Below are 18878 nucleotides of genomic sequence, written 5' to 3'. Positions count from 1 at the left end.
ACGGAGAAATCAGGGTTAGTAGGAAACTACTAATGTTGGACGAATATCTGGACTCATTGAATTAACTGAATTAAAAGGTATTTATCTTTTGCTTAGACCAGGCCAGCTTTTCACCCTTAGTTTTTAATTTTGATTTTTAAAGTCCTTATAAATTGTTTATGAAAGTTGTTAAGAGGCAAATGAGCACCTTTACTGTTTCACAAATGGACCCAGCTACTGTTCAGGAAAGCACCCTAATAACTCTTAAATGCTTCTGAAGAGGGACTGACTTCACCAAGTCCTTAAGTGCTGTCCTAAAGCCTGGGTCTTACAGACACAGTAATCTCAACTGAAGTAAGTCATAATACAAGTCATAAGCTAACAGTGATCAAATACTGCTTTTCATATGCTCAGATGCTTCATTTTAAAAAAATAAAACCTAATAAAAGAAGCAGCTTCATTCATCCCATGATAAATTGCCATGTATTTCAAAATACAGGACATATGTAAGCGTGGCTGGGAGCTGAGCCATGGGTGCTGAGGGGATAAGCTGACTTCATGCATAGAAATTTATATAGATCTTTTGATGGAACAATGTGTACGTATAAGATGCAGCCAGGAACCCTGCACACACTCAAGATATGAAAAGCTGTGGACAGTCAGCAGGACAAACCCCAGCAGAGGTGTAGAAGAAAACAAGCCAGTGAGTTCTCCTTAGACAGGGATGCAGAATACAGTAGCAACATGTAAGAAAACCATCTCCTGGTGTTTGAGTTGGCAGAAACAGGAATTATGTGTGTTCCTGGTAAACACACGGGAGTGAGTAAAAAGAAGAAGTTTCCAACTCTGCCCTCTACTTTTCCTCATGGCAACAACCTGCCAGAGTGAATGTTGACAAATTGCTCAGGACACAGGAGTGACAAATCACTTGGCAGCCTTGCAGCCCTGAAGAGATTTGTGACACTCTTACAGTTTCAAGCGTCTTAGACACAAAAAAACCCAAACAAATAGCTCTACAGGAAGAGAGACTTTAAAATGCACTTCTGTTTGGAGTAGTTTACCCACAGTGTATGTAATACTTTTATTAATAAAAAACTGTGCTTTAAATTCTGTTCCTCTCCCTGAATTTTTTTAACTGACAACACTGTGTTTTGAGTAAGCAAGGCAGAAAAGTCATCAGTAGTTTTTATGGATTGTTACTCAAGTACAGGGGAAAATAACACCAAACGTTGACAATGAAACCAGACATAATGTGATCTTGAATGCAGGCATGAGACTTGAAATCATTTTTTGAAAACTGAAAATATTTCTGAAAAAATATTTAAAAAATGACTAGGTTTCAAATATCGCTCTGCATTTGTAATGTCGACATGTTGCATTAAAAATCACTAACTTAGAGACAAGTCATCTAAATGAATGGTAAAAAGACATATCCTGCATCTAACAGAGTATGTATTTTACTAGGTTTTCTAGTTTTCAACAGATAATAACCATCATTGTACAATCGTATTCCATTCACATACATCACTGCCTCCTTTTTTTTTAAATTTTGTATTACCAGTTTAAAATTAACAGAGTCTGTGGTTTATACTTTCTCTTCAGCTTACCTTATTATATATTCTGTTTTATCTGCTAGGCTAGGTGAAATTCTTCTTCATTGATACATTGCCATATCCAGAGTAAAATGGTACAGTTTCAATGAGAGTAACAGGGCCACACTGATTAACCTTATGTGCTCAGACAGCACTGTCAGCTTTGTCCTTCTCACTGGATTATTCCTGTGAAGGAATCCTTAGTATCCTAGCTGGACTTTGTATTAATGGTACCTTGCATAATTTATCTCCCTCCCTCCCTCCATGCAAGCTCATGCCACTTCTAGCAAACATAATTTCAAATTAAATTCATGGCTAACTTCTGAGCTTCTAAAACCAGTAAAATTTATTACATTCAAAATGCTAATTAATACTTGCTTTTGGGGTCTGAAAATGAAGTAATGACATGCTAAACTCCAGCACACTTGTCTTAGCTTGAAAACTTTCCTGGAACTAATATTGCTCTGGGTTCAACGACTTTAAACACTTTAAGTAACACAGAACCACTGTGGAGCAAGTTTCTTCAAATGGACTTTTAATTACAAGATCTGTGACATAAAGATTTACAGGCATGTATACATAATGTCACTTGTATATAGGTGCACCTGCACGTGTAAATGTGCATGCAATACATGCCTGCGTAGTCTGCATTCTTTATGTTGCCCAGCTCCTTAGATTTTACACTTTCCTAAGGCAGAAATCTTGCCATTCATGTTTCTGGTGAGAAACATCCACCACTTTCTAATGCAAGACGTAGGTGAACTCCAAAACAATCTCCCTAAATGTCACCCTCCTATAATCTACATAAGCTTTGTGCAGGAGACTAGCTGCAGGGTTATACTTCCACAGAGCCTGATATAGAGGCAACTTTCTTTAATACTGGTGAATTTCACTTCTATTCACTTTGTAGTACTTGTCTGTTATTCACACTTCTTGAAAGAAGGTATGAAATGAAGATATTATTGCAGGGTAGAGTATTATATTCCCTTCTTTAGGTTAATCACAGTACAAGACCATGGAGAACAAAGCCTTATATTGCACATATGTGAAGATCTAGTAGGACCTGTTTCAGTGGGGTTACACTTGGACTGAATTTGACTCAGTCTGAACTGAAACAAAGCCTTCATTTACAACATATTGCATGCAATTAATTAGAAAGCTTTTAATGTACGAAAGGCTTTCAGTTAAAGCCAGTATCTAACTTAGGTAGATCCCAATAAGAGTGATTGTAAAACAACTAAACACCTATAATGCTGACATAATTAACAAACTGTCCTACACATCATAACGAGCTTCTTGCAAAATACTGTTGTATTTTGTTCTACCTGTGCTATGCTAAACATGTCCTTTTTAATTTCATTAACCAGCTTTCAATTGTGTCCTTTTACACAGACATAACTACAGAAATATACAAACTTACAACTTTACAGTCTAAAACACAAATCAAAGGTAAAAATTAAGTAGTTGGATTTAAGTAAAGGTTAGATACAAATTCTCAGATAGGGTCTTCTGTTTCATAGTGCAACTGTCAGCAATCTGGGCATGCAGTTGAGAAATGAAAAAATTGTATCTGCATATGTGACAAAATTATTTTGAGCAGCATGGTGAAAGCTAAGTGGTTATCTTTAGAGCCCAGTGTGCTAGATGAATGAGCAATACAGATAGCAAGATGCATATCGATACTGAAATGGAGTCAGAGCTACTCATACACTCGTTCTAAATTAACTGAGACAAATGACAAGAAGCACTTGCTTGTCTCAATGCAGAATTCAATGAAGAAATGAAAATTTGATCAACATGATGCTATGGCAAAAACATGTTAAAACAATTGGCTGGGAAAAAAAGCAGAAAAAATCATGGTTCATTGCTGGTACTCCCCTGGAATATTATTGCATGTAATAGAAGGAGACTTTCGGACAGTATCAGCAGAAAAGACAATGCGAGAACTCTAAAGAGCAGACTGAAAACAACATCAGAAAGGAGATGAAGAAGAGGAGATATAATAAGAATACATAAAATATTGAATAAAGAAGAAGGACTGAGAACATGAGGATTTCCTGTCTTATAAAACAATACTCTTTCCTCTTTCTTTTTTTTTTTAATAGAGTATATAATTAGATGGTTGGGTGTTTGCAAAGGAAAACTGGAGAAAATATTACTTAGTCACTCATCTCTAGATACAATGCACTGACGCTCATTATATAACAAACATTCTATACAAGGAGCTTATATGAGATGAGGAAATAACTGAGAATCCAATACCTGCTTGCAGAAACACAACCCTTGTCTTCCTCACTGATGTTAATCCACTGCTGTCTAAGATCACTCTACAAACCTGACTATCCTTTTCTAGTGCTCTTTGTGACGGTATCTTTGCCACCATTCCCTGATGCTTCAGATCAACCCAGAGCAAAGTGACAGGAGCCAGAGCAGTCAGGGTTTGGCTGTAATTATCCACACTATGTTAATTGTTCTGATACTATCAGAGAAGCAGGGCAGTGCATGAAGAAAAAAGAAAGTGCTACTGAGTTTTCTCAGTTTCTCTCAAACCTTCAGGGAGATCCCAAAGGGCTCACATGAAACTGAATTTTCACAGGTTATGAGATGGCTAAGTTATATTCACAGTTATATCTGCCTAGACCAAAAAGGAAGTCTCTTGTTGTAGGTGGAACTACTGACTTAAACACCTTGGATCTGACAGGGAATTCAGATATTTTCTGAAAACTGACTTTGTAGTTTTTGTATCACAGCATTGCCAAGGGACTAAATTTCAAGGGACTAGAGATTCTAAGTTTCAGATCTTATATAATGTGAAGTCCCAGCCTCCTATGTTTATTAAAGACCAGTTAATCTTTTGTAATGGTTTTGAATCAGTACTCTTAATATCATGGGAAGTGATTACCCCCTCTATACTCACTCTAAACCATGCTGTCTCTCAAAAAGAAGTGCTACTGAAGTGCAAAGTCTAATAATTGTCACAGGGAGCAGACATAACATTAAGTACGTCTTGACAAAGGATTAATAGCAGGGGTGCTGCACTGCAGGACTAAGGCAGGTAACCAAATGAGTAAATGTCAAATGAAGGATTATCCTCATTTGATGCTATTTCACACATCTCCTTTCTGCATAATCTCTCCCAGCTGAGACCTAAACCAGGTGTTTTCAAATGCACAAAGTAGAAGCTCTACCTGGTGTGCTAAAGGATATCCACTATTAGCTATCAGCAGGAGTGTCATCTCCTTTTCAAGTACTCAGCCAGTAGTCAGGATACAGCACCACACTGCCAGCTGGCAATGGCAAGGCACCCGACAAGCTGAGCTCCCTCTGGATTGTGCTAAACTGCTAGTATTTATTGTTCAAACTAGAGTAGTATCCACGTCATAGGCCAGAGCCCTTCTGCGCTTCACTTTGTTACAGAGACCAAAATGTGGCTCTCTTCACCTGATTTCATCCTCAGCACCCACAGTGCTCATATAGAGGAGCCAGCGCTGAAAAGCTGTGTGAAGCACAGGATGTAATCTTTCAGCCTCTTTTTTCAGTGAATGCCAAGACCAGTGAGGTCCTGGAGACACTTTCTTAACACAAGCAGCCCCTTTACAAAAATGGGTGCAAAAGAGCATTGAACCAACAAAATTAAACATACCAGAAATAAACCTGACCGTATCTTCATGTGCTGACTCATCAGCTTTTAGTTATGTGACATCACACCCCTTTTCCCCTCTGCATGATTCCTAACTCATTCAGTCCACAAGACACACAGCAGCCTTCAGTGAGAGGCCCTCTGCTATTTTTCTTCTCTGTGCCCAGAGTAATGCCCATAGGCCTTCCTTCCCTTATATTTAAACCATCAGTGAATAAATAATTACTGACACCCTCCTGAGCTTCTCCACTGTGCTCATCACTGTACAATCTAATCGCTTCACAAAACATTAATGCTTTCAACCTCCCTCTGAGGTGAAGGGGAAGGATTCATTTTGCACAGGAACATGAATCAAAGAAAGATGGAGGCAAAAAGTGCCACTCATTGCAGTTGCTCAATTTCAGGCAAGAAGATCTGGACTAGTTAACATGACACAGCATACAAAATATTCAAAACAGCTGTTTATATCTTCAAGTCATGGCTGTGAGCAATTTGACTCCTCTGCAGAATTAAGAGTGGTAGGCTGGGAAGACAAACTGAGCCTGATGGTCACTTCTGACTAGTTCAGTTTGCCTAGCATCAGAAATTGTGTTGCAAGAGCACAGTCTTCACTCCAGGCAGCAAACAACCAGGTTCCCTCCTCTTTAAGCCTGCCTGGAAAAGGTGAAGCAGTGTCCTGTGGCTCTCACTGATCCACAGAGTCTGCTCAGGATGTTCAGGCTGTGCACTGAAGAAGACAGGGGCCCTACAAATACTGTGTAACCCTGAAGTTAAAGATGGTATCAGAGCACAATCACAAGGGGGCAGTACCTTCATTCTCCGAATGACCAGCTCCCACGTGCTTTATTTTGCAGCCTTTTCTCCCCTCTGCTGCAAGTCTATGTTGCGTTATAGAAAGGCATTTTGTGCCACCTTGCTTAGCCTGTACAGTTTCTGAGCTGACTCCTGTCTCCTCTAAAGACTGCTTTCTGTTTCACAAAACTCTTATGGCTGGACAGACAGCTCAGTCTCCAGAAGTTTCCCAAGGAGGTACAAAGCTGCAGCTGCAGGGAAAAGTCCTCCTTTTTCTCTGTGGACCATGGACTGGAACATGCTGAGTGCTTAGTTTATTTTAACACATGCTAACAGAAACTTCTTAAGGGCTTATCATTTGGCTGAATGGGACAATATCTCAAGAGCAGCAAAGATCACATTTACATCATCTAAGCAATGTTCCTGGCAAAGTTCAGCTTCCCAATAAAAAGGTAAGCAAAAGTTCTTCTAGTTTGTACAGAAAATTCTCTTCTTCCCTAACTTCATTTGGATAAATTAATAACCTTGCTGATGGTTTTTTTTTTTAAATATTCAGCATTAGGTAGGTGTTTACCATGAAAAATGCTGCTAAATATAAACTATTTGGACTAAGTTGAAAAAGACAGGAAACAATATCAAGAAGTAGAAGGATCGTATAATGTTAAGTATAGTTAATTCTACTGATACTATTGAAAGTATAAATCCTTCATGTCTTGAAATTCCATCTAGTGGTTTGCTGAATTGTACCGTTTTCTTGCAGCAACTCTGATGACATTAACCTGCAAGTTTCCAGAAGCTGGAATTTTACACCAGGAAATGTTTTTTTTCTAGACTTTGATCACAGTTGCTGACAGGTTATTAAATGGGATGAACCTATGGCTTCATTCAATACAATAGTTCTTGTGCTGAATGCATTATTTGCAAGACAGTGGATAATAAATTAGGTTTTACTGACAGTCCTGTTTGCATTTAGTCTTGGAATTTATTAAGGCAGTGAAATGTGGTTTGGGTTTAATACTTTACACCACTGTTTATTTTAGTTTATAGAGACAGGTTCACACAGGAGAAGTTAAAGGGCACCAACAGAGGTGAGTTACAAAGCAGGAAGAAGAACTCTCCCTTTCCTTTCTTTCAACTGAGAAGAATGGAGCTGTACATTTCCAACTTTGCATGCTAAATAGACACACTTATCAAAATTTTTAAAAAGTCTTGATTCAAAATCATATGAAATTTTGTATTATGCATTCCTGGGAAGTATGACCAGGAAAGGCTGAAAACTTTGGTTAACCACAGGCTCACACAAGCACTGCTTTCTTCAATGACACCAGTTCACAAGACCTACTTCGAAGACTCCCTAGCATCCTTACTCAGTCTTTGCCCACAGCTCCCTGTAGTTCCACAACCGTCTTCAACAAAACTATTCATCTGACTCCAGCTTTGCTTTGGAAGAGCAAAAGGAGAGAAGACTTACTCCACTGTAGAGACTGTGCCAAATTTCATGCTGTATTTGCTTTACCAAAGTTACAAGCTATGGGAAAGGAGTTTAGTTATTAAGTGCCATCCCATCTTAACAAAAGTGCAGATAGTGCACCTCCACACAATGACATGTATTTGACAGATGTGGTCTAACTGCTGCCAGCCATTTACATAAATCACATTCCTCATTAAGGAGCTTCATAATTGGGACCATGATTCCATTGACTGCAAAGTTCTGTTGCAGAGCTATGACACTGTACCTGTGAAATACTACACAGCTACTCAAATACATCAGAGCTATGAAGCATGGCTATTTAAAAGTGCTTAAAATGGACAACACAGCACTCACATGAATACCAGTATTTACAGAGCTGCCACTCTCAGAGTTTGTGAGGCTTATGGTTTCTAATACACCAGTGGCGTGCCCCATCTTCTCCAGGAGTGAAAACCCCCATAGCTTGTTTTTGAAGCTGTAAATGTGTCATTTTTGCCACCTAGCATTTCACAGATTTCATGGAATAATCTGAGTTGGATGTGACTCGGAAGACTCATCAAACCTGACTTTTTAAGTGAATGGCCCATACAAGGGGTCAAATCCATGACCTTGGTAGTGTTTTGAAACCTTGCCTAAAACGGGTGCCCCATCTCAAGGAACTGTTGTAGGGACTTGCTCCACTTGCAAATTGAAAGTGGAAACTGCTGTTAAGCCAGGGCCCAGAAGCATTCTTTGAGGGTTATAAATGCAAACTCAGCATTTTCTGACACTTTGGAGAGGTGAGGGATTTTTTTTTAGAATACCAAAGGAGCTTTTCTCAGTTAACATATATCCATGCCACAAATACAAAAATGTTCTGCAGTTGTATCTGCATTCTTCTTGCTGCAGCTCCTAATTTTCTTCCACTCCCTTTTTTCTTTTTACATTATTCCTTTAGTTCCCTCTCCTTTGTGCCCTTTTGCTTCCTTTTTCTGTACAACTTCTGTCCATCTCTTCAGTTGCTATTCTGCTCTTCTGCCTCCAGAACAACCATTTCTAACTGTTTTCTTGCACACACTAGTGAAGCAGCCAAGTGAAAATCACAGCATTTCAAATCGAAAATAAGGCCAGAGTACGACAAATCTTTCAACATGTGGGGAAAAAAAAGGAGATTAATTGAATACCCAAAAGTTAAAGCCAAACATTTGAATTTAACAGTATTATGTTTCTCTTCTTTACTTTCTGATTATCGTAATGTAGGAACATTTCACTGTCCATCATATCTATGGGCAGAAGAACCCAAGTGACTTAAAAATGGATTCCTGGACATACAAAAAAACACTGCTCCTGCTGGTCAGAAGAACTATTACCTGCACTGGACCATATTAGGCCAAAAAGTTCCTTGTGGTTAAATTTCTGAGCAAGAAAAAAAAATACTTTCAATTAAGCACCGATGAACATACATTATAGAAAATGCAAAATGCACATATTCACAAAAAAACCCCACAAGTTATTTAAAGATGTGAGTATATGTTCACATTTATGTCTGTGTGACGCATAAATGGGAATATACAATTCAGGTAGAAAATACAAATCTTACCTTATTGCACTTGCAGATAAGTGACCGTAAGAACCACTGGCTGATGAACTGCTACGAGAATTATTGAGAATTGTGACCAAGGAATTTGGAGATGTCCGTATCATGGTCTGAAGGTCAAAGCTGTGATCAGAGAGGGGGGATATGGACAACGTGCGCTTTCGGCTTGGTCTAGCTGACAACCTCGGACTTGGAAACCTGGCGCCTGTTATGTAAAGACAAGTAATTATCCACCAGGGTACTTCACTGGATTTGTTATCAGTGATGGGTAGAGGGAGACACCAGTACACTGTGACAAGCCCACTCTCTTCATTTGTGATCTACTGGCTACGATTGAGGAAAATTAGGAAGAAAAATCTTTCTTCTTATGGCTTACCTCAGGGGAGCTCTGTTTATTAATGTGCAAGCAAAATGATAAATGGCTAAACAAAAGGAAAAGACTTTTATGAGTTATTCCTCTCATTTCTGGTGATTTATGAATCTGATGGCTCCTCAGACATTCACATCATTAATTCAACCATGAGCAATAAGATAGTAGTTCAGATCTGGGATACCAGGAAGCCCAAACCCACAACACTTTAACACATACAGCCAAATTTACACATGTCAAATACAGTATAGAAATGATGAGGCAGCCATTCCTTTGTTGACTGTAATTCTGCCAGGTGGATATTTGATGCAAAACTAAAAATCAGGACTAAAACACTAAAGGGCCAGCTCTATCAGCAGAACTCAGACTGACATTCAGAGCATTAAAATGAGAAACAGTAGGCTTTATTTGAATTTGTCCAAGATCCCATGATATTCTTTTGTTGGGGTGTATAGGGGCCTACAACTGCTAAATTTCTTTAAAACTGGAGATTAGACTTTTCAAAGCAGCAAAATGAAGACAAACAGAAAGATACCACTTAAATAAACACATATTACATTTCTAAATTTTTTGTCCGGTTCTGAAAATCTCTTCTATTTTACCACATCATCCCAACTCTCTGCAGTCCTGATAGAAGACGTATCACCTTATATTTATTCCTTTTATTAAATTATTTTCTTGGTTGAAAGCAAGGAGAGAATTAGCTTCCCCACTGCGTACTGAACAATTTCCTTTAACAGTACTGCTGCTTCCACCTTTTTAATCCCTTTAACCTGCAGTGAAGGACTGAATCCTGATGATCCTGACAGCCAAGGTCAAGCAGGTCTTGGGTTTGATGCCTACTTTACGCCTACTTCTCCTAGAGTCTCTGACATTCTCTGTAACTTGCTAATAATTCACAGCTGGACAGAAGCATCCAGTATAGGTCTGCCTTTCCTAATATCTTTGTGTTCAAGATCATTTTTTTGCAGGGTATTTAAGTTTACATGTCTAACAATAACCAGGAGAAGAGCCCAAATGGCTCTAATTAGACTCATCTCAAGATCAGAGCTAGATTACAACCTGTTAGTTTGCTTTCTTACGCATCTGAGTGGGTTTCTCTTCTTTCCATGCATGCTAGCCAAGATTTTAATACAGTATTAAGGGCTGCCATTTTATTGGTGTTGTGACTGTGTGATCCAATCTCCATTTATAATCCTTCTCTTTGGCATCTGGGTAATACAGAGCTTTGTTCCTTCCTGCTCTGTCTCCAGAATAAGCCTTAGCCCATACAGCTCCAATCTTTAAATGAATATTCAGACTCTTGATTCATCATTTAAAATTTAGGTATAGCCATTTATTTATTTGTAAAACCTACCACACACTATTTTATGTAATCTGTTTTATCTCCTTTTTAGGAGTTTGCTGTTGTACTGTGTCCGGTATTTTTTTAGTGCTGTGCTTCATGTCTTTCAAAGGCATCTTTTACTTGTGCTAAAGTAAGAAACAACAAAGATCAGCAGTTATAAGAAACTGCAATATATCTAACAAGGAAATACAATATCCATGTTATGGTAAAACAAAAATAGTTGTAATTTGCACTTGCATCTTTCATCCACAACTCTTCTCTGCTGACTGTTCAGATGGAATGAATTAAAACAATGCGTCTGAAGTTAGTGCTTGCAATGTAATTTACCCCAGATGAGGATACAATTCAAGTGCTTTATCATGATTTTACAAGGGCATAGCTAAGTACAGACATTATACTCCCTGCAGTGCCCTGCACATTCTCAAAAACTGCAGACTTTCCTCCTCCTCCTCCTCCTCCACCTCCTCCTCCTCCCTTTGCCTTGCCTGCTAGCTGCTATCAGGGCATCCCAGTGTCCATTCTGGAAGCACCAGATCTGTGGCCAGGGATGGAGAAAGACTCTCCTTTACAGCTGTCAGGGGCAGAGCTAGGGCTTGAGCCATGCATACAATAGTCTCGGGCTGCCTCTGATCCTCCAGGCAGCACCTGTTCCAAGCCTGACTAGCTCTGGGAATTCAGCAGTCCCCTCCATGTACCTGGGACTGGAAGATTTTGCAGTATCCTGCAAAAAGGGAACATTTCTGCTTCAGCCAGGCAAGTGTTCTACGGAGCCTGACCACAGGAGACAGGGATTCAATTCAAGGGGGGGCAGGAGTTTTAAAATTGAAAATACAATTGCATGGAATTACTATTTTGCCATATCTTCATGGTTTATTTAGGTCTCACATGCCTAAAATGTCTTAAGCATGAGCTGGTCACTTCTTACAGGACATTTGCTTAACCATTCATTTAGCATAACATGAGTTTCAGTTAGTATGCTATTATGAAAAGGAAGATGCCACCATTTGTCAGTGCTTCTGAATACTAAACCAAACTTTCCAGCCTTGCCCAGCATTTATTTTAAAAACAAACACTTCAATATTTATTTAGCAATTTGAGATGTTCATCTGCTCACAGTGCTCTCCCACATAAGTATTATATTCCCTACCCAACAATGCTTTAAAATCAGAAAATGAAGTAGCACTGATTCACTAAAAATCCATTTACCTCTGTGGAAGTGCTGATAAAAAGCCATCAGCTTTGGTAAAGCATGCAAATGGAAGCTGACAGTGAAGATTTGCTTAGAAATGTCACCCTTTTGGAGAAGACATTATAGAAATAAAAAGTCAGTAGTAGACAGTAAAGACTTGAGTGTGCCAACAAAAAATCCAGCAGGTGTCAGAAGAAAAGATCTTATTGTGAGGTGGAGATCAGTTCTAAAATAACAGATATCTATCTCCATCATAAATTTCAAAAATGGAATATGCCATCTAGCAAATTTGCCCATGAATTTGATTTCTGAGTTAAAGTTTTTAGCATTGTTTAATCATTTATAAGGCAATCTTCAGACATATATCATTTATTCCATCCCTTTAAATCAAACTTCATCAAACCTTTTTTATTCCCTTCCTTTAAATCAAACTTCTTTGAACATGTCTCAGGCACTAGTTTTTATTGAAGGCTGTGAACATGGGACATTTGGGAGAGTGGGTTTAAAGTCAAACTTTTATTCTTTCTTTCTTTTCCTTCTGCCTTGTGTTTACAGATGTGTAAAAGCTTTGTTTTCCCTTTATGAAAGTTTATAATAAATGTTGTCTTAGTCTTCAAAATGATAAATCTGTCATCAGTATGAGAGAAGAAATATGGCTTTGATACTCCACCCTCATTCTCCAACTTTGCTTGACAAACAGAAACCAAACCCAGCCCAAAGCTCCTCACTCTGGTTTAACTCTTGGGGCTCATGTTTGGGTCTGGCTGAGATGATGTTCATTTTTTTTTCCCACTGCAGCCCTCACAGTACTGTGCCTTGTACTGGTAGCTGGAAAGGAGTTTTGGCTGATGCTGAGCAGTGCTGGCACAGCACTGTCTTCCAACATTACCCCCCATGAGCAGGCCAGAAGTGGGCAAGATCCTGGGAGGGGACACAACCAGGCCAGCTGACCCAAACTGACCAAAGGGATATTCCACACCATATGATGCCAGCACAGACATAAAGGCTATGAAAAGGAGGAGGTTAGGGAACATTCTTTATTTACAACATTTGCCTTCTGGAGAACCCCTCCACATGCTGGAGCCCTGCTTCCAGGGCTTCCCAGGAAGTGGATAGACATTGCTTGCTGGTGGGAAGTAGAGAATAAAAATTTTTGTTTTCTCTTTGCTTCTGCACATGCAATCTTTCACTTTTGCCTGCGTAAACTGTCTTATCACAACCTACATGTTATTTTCCATCTAGTTTCTCTCCCACATCCATCTGAGAAGAGGAAGTGATAGAGCAGTTTGGTGAGCATCTGGCATCCAGCCAAGGTCAATGCACCACAGCTGCCCAAACTCTTTAGGTCAGCTGGGTTACTATCAGAGTCTCTAGTGCTAAAAGGGGTAGGTCAGTACCAAATACCTTTGAAAAAGAGCAACTTCCTCTTCTGAATGAGGACAGACAAAAGTTAATCAAAGTGAGGATATTAATAATTTGGAATCTTGAAACCCCAGGGAACATGCTTGTGTTCCACTGAACCTCATTTAAGAGAGCAGAACATATTCCCCAAGTGAAAAATGCACCAATCAACCCAAGAGACAGTGATTTTTAAAATTGTTACAGTGCTTAAAGACAGTTTTGGCATTCAATGTCTTTCCAGCCACAACAAGCAATTTCAGTTGTTGCTGCTGTGGTGCTGTCAAAACCCTTCACATCCATTCTGCTCCTATTTGGATTATATACTTAAAGGTAACAAATCTGACTTTTTTAAAATTAGCAAGAAGATGGCACAGCTTGCTCAGAGTCTTTGGCCACCAAAACTGTAGAAAAGCTTTATAGCAGCAGAGAAAATTTTGGTCCAGTTTTCATGCCACTCAGGCCAAGATGAAGAAGAATTACAGGATGAAGAATTGCAATTGAGCACTCGTAATCTTGGCTTTATTCTTCTGCAATGTATTAGACAGCTCATGGACAGCAAAGTTCAGAGCTTCAAGAAGTCTACTGCTCTTTGGGTAAAATGTAACATCTGATTAAAATTTTCCCACTCATAATCCCCATCTGAAATCTGTTTTCCAGCACCACAGAGTAAAACAGAAGACCCCCAAACTGCACATACTGTATGTAATACACTTTGGAACTCAGTGCATGCTGGTGTTGGAATTTTTATTTGCAGTACAGAAGGGGGTAGGGATTCTAAATTACTGTGCTAAATGCTGCATAAGCACACAATTAGGAGACAGACTTGCTTCACAAAAGAAGAACAATGTCTTGCTTGTATCTATTTGGTTGTTGTGTGGGATAAATGAGCAGCAGGCTTTCAGTCAGTTGAGTCAACTCGCTCAGAATTTCATAGCAGTTAATGAGGGAAAACTATTCATGTGTCTTCTGCTTCCTTTGACAAGACTGGGCAAAGGCGAAAGACTACTTTTAAGATCACCTTAAGAAGAAAGATCCAAACAAATGGCATTGCTTCGCATTGATCACTGTACTTTGTTATTAAATTCATACATGGGCATTCTTATTGGGGATTTTTTTAAAGTCTTAATATCAGCTTCCTGCTAATTGTTTTGTTCTTGTTTCTAATCTAAAAATCTGACAAAGAAGAAAGGGGTTTTCTTTAGCATGATGAATGATAGGACATTCAGATTCCTACCTAATGACAATTAATTTACTGTATACCCATGCAAGTTAAGATAGTTTTAATTAGTTTTTATGAAGTAAAAGGGTAACTTCATACTCCATTTAGATAAAAGCAGCTATTGCCTGACTAAACACATTCTCATCAAATACAGAAGGTGAGCTGAGTGACCTTACTAGGATTCACTCTTATTTTAATTCTCTACTTACTGTTTAAAAATAACCCATTTGCATAATAGTGCAGTTTTTGTCTCTAACTCTGAAAAAATGCCTAATTGAAAAGTTGCTGGTATAATTAATCTCAAATGTGTGATCATAATTTTTAAAAACAAACACAAAACAAATTAAAGTTTAGATTTCAAATGTATCCTAGCTAGAGCTGGTGAACGCAAATATCCTTATTAAAGATGGTGTTTAGGTACCTTTTATGAATGGGTTGAAATTATGGGCAAAAGTCAAAATATTTCCTGTTAAGTAAGAAGTGATAATATTCTTGGGATGCAGAATATGCAATTCTGTGTACATTACAGCATACAGTCTCTACTAACACATGAAGATGCTTCTGCAAATGCCATTATGAGTACTGCAATGTCTTCTATTTTTCTCAAGTTTTCTGGCACACACATATATATATAGGTATCTACCTTTCTAAAGGCTGAATAAACCCGTTAGATCAAATCTGCATCCAAGAATATGGTTTGGTACTGCTACTTATGTGCATTCAGACATTCTCTCACAGTAGGAACCAAAACCCTGGAATATTTAAAATATCCCTGCTCACAAGTAAAGTTTGACTAGATGACCTTTAAAGTTCCCTTCCAACCCCAACTACTCTAGGATTGTATGATTCTTTTCAAGGAAGCCATGCCCATTCATGCAAGTTGGGGATTTGGAACACAGCAGCAAATTTACATTACCTGAACCATGTGTAACAGCATTTCCATTCTGCAAGGTATTATTAACAGGCATTCAGTGCTTTAGCAGTGTGCCTCATCTCTCCCTACTCCTCTCAAAATCTAAATCAGGAAGTATCATATTGTTAAGCTTTCAAGTACTGAAGTCAGCACATTAATTTCTGGTTTAAGTCCAGACTACGTGTGTGAGTTTACTGTGTTTCTGCAATGAGCTCAAGGTATGTTACTGTAAATTCTTTATGCATGCTACCGGTGCAGTGAGACACATAACAGAAAATAAATTTTAAGAATCCTTCATTAGCAAGGAAACAAAATGAAAAAAGCTTTCCTGCACAGTTTCACAACTATTTGTCTTGCCTGATTCTTATAAAAATTACTGGTGAATCAAGTACTTTACACTCCAAGTCATGTGTTCTGCAGGGCTATCTATATATATTCCTGTACTCCCATGTGTTCCAGAGGTAAACCTCCCAACACCCATGCTCCTTGAGATCACCAACTGTGGTGTGCAGCCAACAGCAGGAATAAGAAATCACATGTAAACAAAAATTTTAAAATTCTGCAGGAAAACAAGTGTTGTCTAACACTATTGCATTGGTCTGTGCTACCAAGCAAAAGTTAACATCACCACTTTTTCTTGCCACCATTTTTTATTGCCCTCTTCAGAAGGAACAGAGTACATCCTGAAAAGCATGTGAGCATCCATGACTCTAGGGGAATGCTCTGCATAATCCCTTCTGGTTGATCAAAAAAAGCAGTGGCAAGCAGTGGTCCTCTCTTTTCTTCCTTCAACAAACAGAGACAGATTAGAGGACCGAGAGATGCTGAGTGGATAAAGAAGGCTCTTAATTTTATAGAAATATTATGGAAAACTAAGTCAGGATCCTTGAGATTTCAGCAAATTGCTCCACTTTACAAGTGGTCGCTGGTCTATTGGTCTATGATACACAACTTGTAAGTGCAACTAGCACTCTCTGAAAGGTGCAGGGCATGCTCTCCTAACAGAAAAACAGATGTCAACTTTCTGTTAACAGAGAGCTCATCAGGGAAATACTCAGCCTAACTATGAAAGTGAGTTACTGATTGCAAATAAAAAAGGACATTTTCGAAAGCACTCAAGCCCTGCTAGAAATGAAATTTATAACCTGTTTTCAGGAGCAGTCCTGCTCCTCTCCCTACTTTCTTTCAAAGTTTACTTTTAGGCTTGACATAACCCTTGTGCATTTGGCAATCAATTCTCTGTCCCTCCAGCTTCATGAGGAGGTTTATGTCGACTCCCACTTCTATATCAGCACGGAGGCCTTTTGGGTCAGACCACGAACAACCCACGTGGTTCCCTTTGTAGGACCATCTATATTTCTAGAAAATATCACTCACTATCCATGGCATGAAGATATTCCATATGAAGAGCCCCGGCTCCTGCAGTGGCAGCTGAAGGAATGATGTCTGCATACGGGCTGCGCTGGCCTGCCAACAGAGCCATCTGATGATAATATTCAGCTGGACTGACGCCAGCATGTGGAGCTAAAAAAAGCAACATAAAAGTACTGTTAATGACGCAAGATAAACAAGAAGGAAAGTTTTATCACATTGCTGGTTTCTCTGGTTATTAAAACAGCTTGTTTATTTTTTAATGCAATGCAACGTCTGCAGTATGCCACCACAGGTCAATATATTTCAACCAATGGCACTGTAAAGACACCATTCAAAGAAACACCAAGACATAAAATATTAATGAGCTTGGTGATCTCATATCTTTATATTTATTATTGAGTGACTCAAAAAGTGACAGGCTGACAGCAATGGAAACAAGTATGATTTATTTAGTGACATAAAAAAGCAGGAAAACCTTCCTAGCATTTTATTCACATTTACCTCATCCCTGGCCCAAAGGAATCCATCTCTAAGGTAACAGTGCAGCTGAACTTCCATTAAGCATTCAGGTATCTGGAGTCTCTACTTAGAGTCTAGAAGATTCTCTCTCACCTTGTCCCTCTGTGTCTATGCTTTGGAGCAAAGCATGATTCCAGGATAAATATTAGCTGTCCATGAACAACATAGGGTCACTTTTTTAGGACGACAGACTGAAGTCAATAAATGTGACCATCGCATCATTCAAAGTTCATGTATAAACAGGCTTGACACACAAACCTGTTTTCAGAGTCAAAACCACAGATGGAATAGACTCTGCATCCCATCAGTGAGGTTATCATGATGCAGTCCTCTGATAATGATTTGTATTAGCTGTTCTATCATGTAAAAGTAACATGAGAGCTTCCTGTTCCCCCCTCCAATTTTCAAGCAGGACTTCAACTAATGGGAAACCCTGGACAAACACAAAAATTGGCATCTTTAAGATCATCTCCTCTCAGCAGGCTTCAGATGCTACTGATGGTAGAGGGTCATTTCATGAACTTGTGTAAGACGTACTCATAAAATAAGCTGGGTTCCTTCTCCTTGATCCTGACGCTGACCTGCCATGAAACCTGAGGTGAACAGCCCTTGTCTCTGGTCAGTCTCTGTCCCATTTGCAAAACAGTTTATACTCTGGTTACCACAAGATGGTATACAAGTTTGCTTAAAACATTTAGAGTTCCTTAGATGGGCTGCACCCCAAGTTGATACACCAGATTATTTTTATATTCTTTCAAATCTTTTTATGAATTTTTTTCTTTAATCTCAGCAGCTGAATCTTGAATGAAGACAAAATTTTAGATTGAAATTATTTGCATATTGTTACCTACACAGAACTACTAAAGAGATAATTTATATTTTCACCATAAAATCAGATTCTAAATGCAAACCTTAGGAACAAAGAATTAAGATTTGCACTTTTAATGTTCTTTTGCACATAAACAAGACATTGGAATTTGGAGAAAAGTTTATTCAGCAACAAATTGCTGAAGTGTACAACCTGCCTTTATTACTACCAAATAAAATGAAAGGATGTGCTTTTGATAAAATGTTCAATATAACATATAAGGAAGAGCTGTGAAAAACAGAAGTATGTCGAACAGGAATAGGCATAAAAATGAGCTGAGATAAATGAAAAGTTGCTGCTATTTTTTCCAAATTATTCAGACCAAATTTTAAAAGATGGGTAACTGAAAGTTTTAGAGTTTTACAGTAGTAGGCAACCATGGTATACTTCCAGACAGACTGAAAATACTTCCTGAGCTTTCTGACATAAGTGTCTGGGTTAACTAACAATAACATTGGCTGCAAACTTTAAAATTAACTGCTACAGAAAACATAGTGAACACATAAATTGCATTACTAAATGTTCCACATACCAAGAAATGCTCTGGTACTCTTAAAATACTATTCCTTACTACCTCCTTCAAACATAAGAAATTAGCCTACTAAATGTTGTATTGCATGAAGGGTA

At 38.6% G+C, this 18878-nt stretch overlaps 1 protein-coding gene across 2 annotated transcripts in view; it reads right to left on the bottom strand.

The window, feature by feature from the left end:
* Window positions 1-18878, bottom strand: part of GLI3 (GLI family zinc finger 3) — a 185066-nt gene that overhangs the window by 45526 nt on the left and 120662 nt on the right. For both annotated transcript variants that reach the window (XM_062498054.1, XM_062498063.1), the window contains exons 5-6: window positions 16868-17014; window positions 9054-9255 (exon numbers count right to left, since the gene is read on the bottom strand). In XM_062498054.1, coding sequence (XP_062354038.1) covers window positions 9054-9255; window positions 16868-17014 — 349 coding nt within the window. The remainder of the gene's footprint in view (window positions 1-9053; window positions 9256-16867; window positions 17015-18878) is intronic.

The sequence above is a fragment of the Cinclus cinclus genome, chromosome 1 (assembly GCF_963662255.1).
Source record: "Cinclus cinclus chromosome 1, bCinCin1.1, whole genome shotgun sequence".
Classification (NCBI taxonomy): domain Eukaryota; kingdom Metazoa; phylum Chordata; class Aves; order Passeriformes; family Cinclidae; genus Cinclus; species Cinclus cinclus.
The sequence above is the reverse complement of the archived record's forward strand: the minus strand, read 5'-3'. Positions and strand labels throughout refer to the sequence as shown.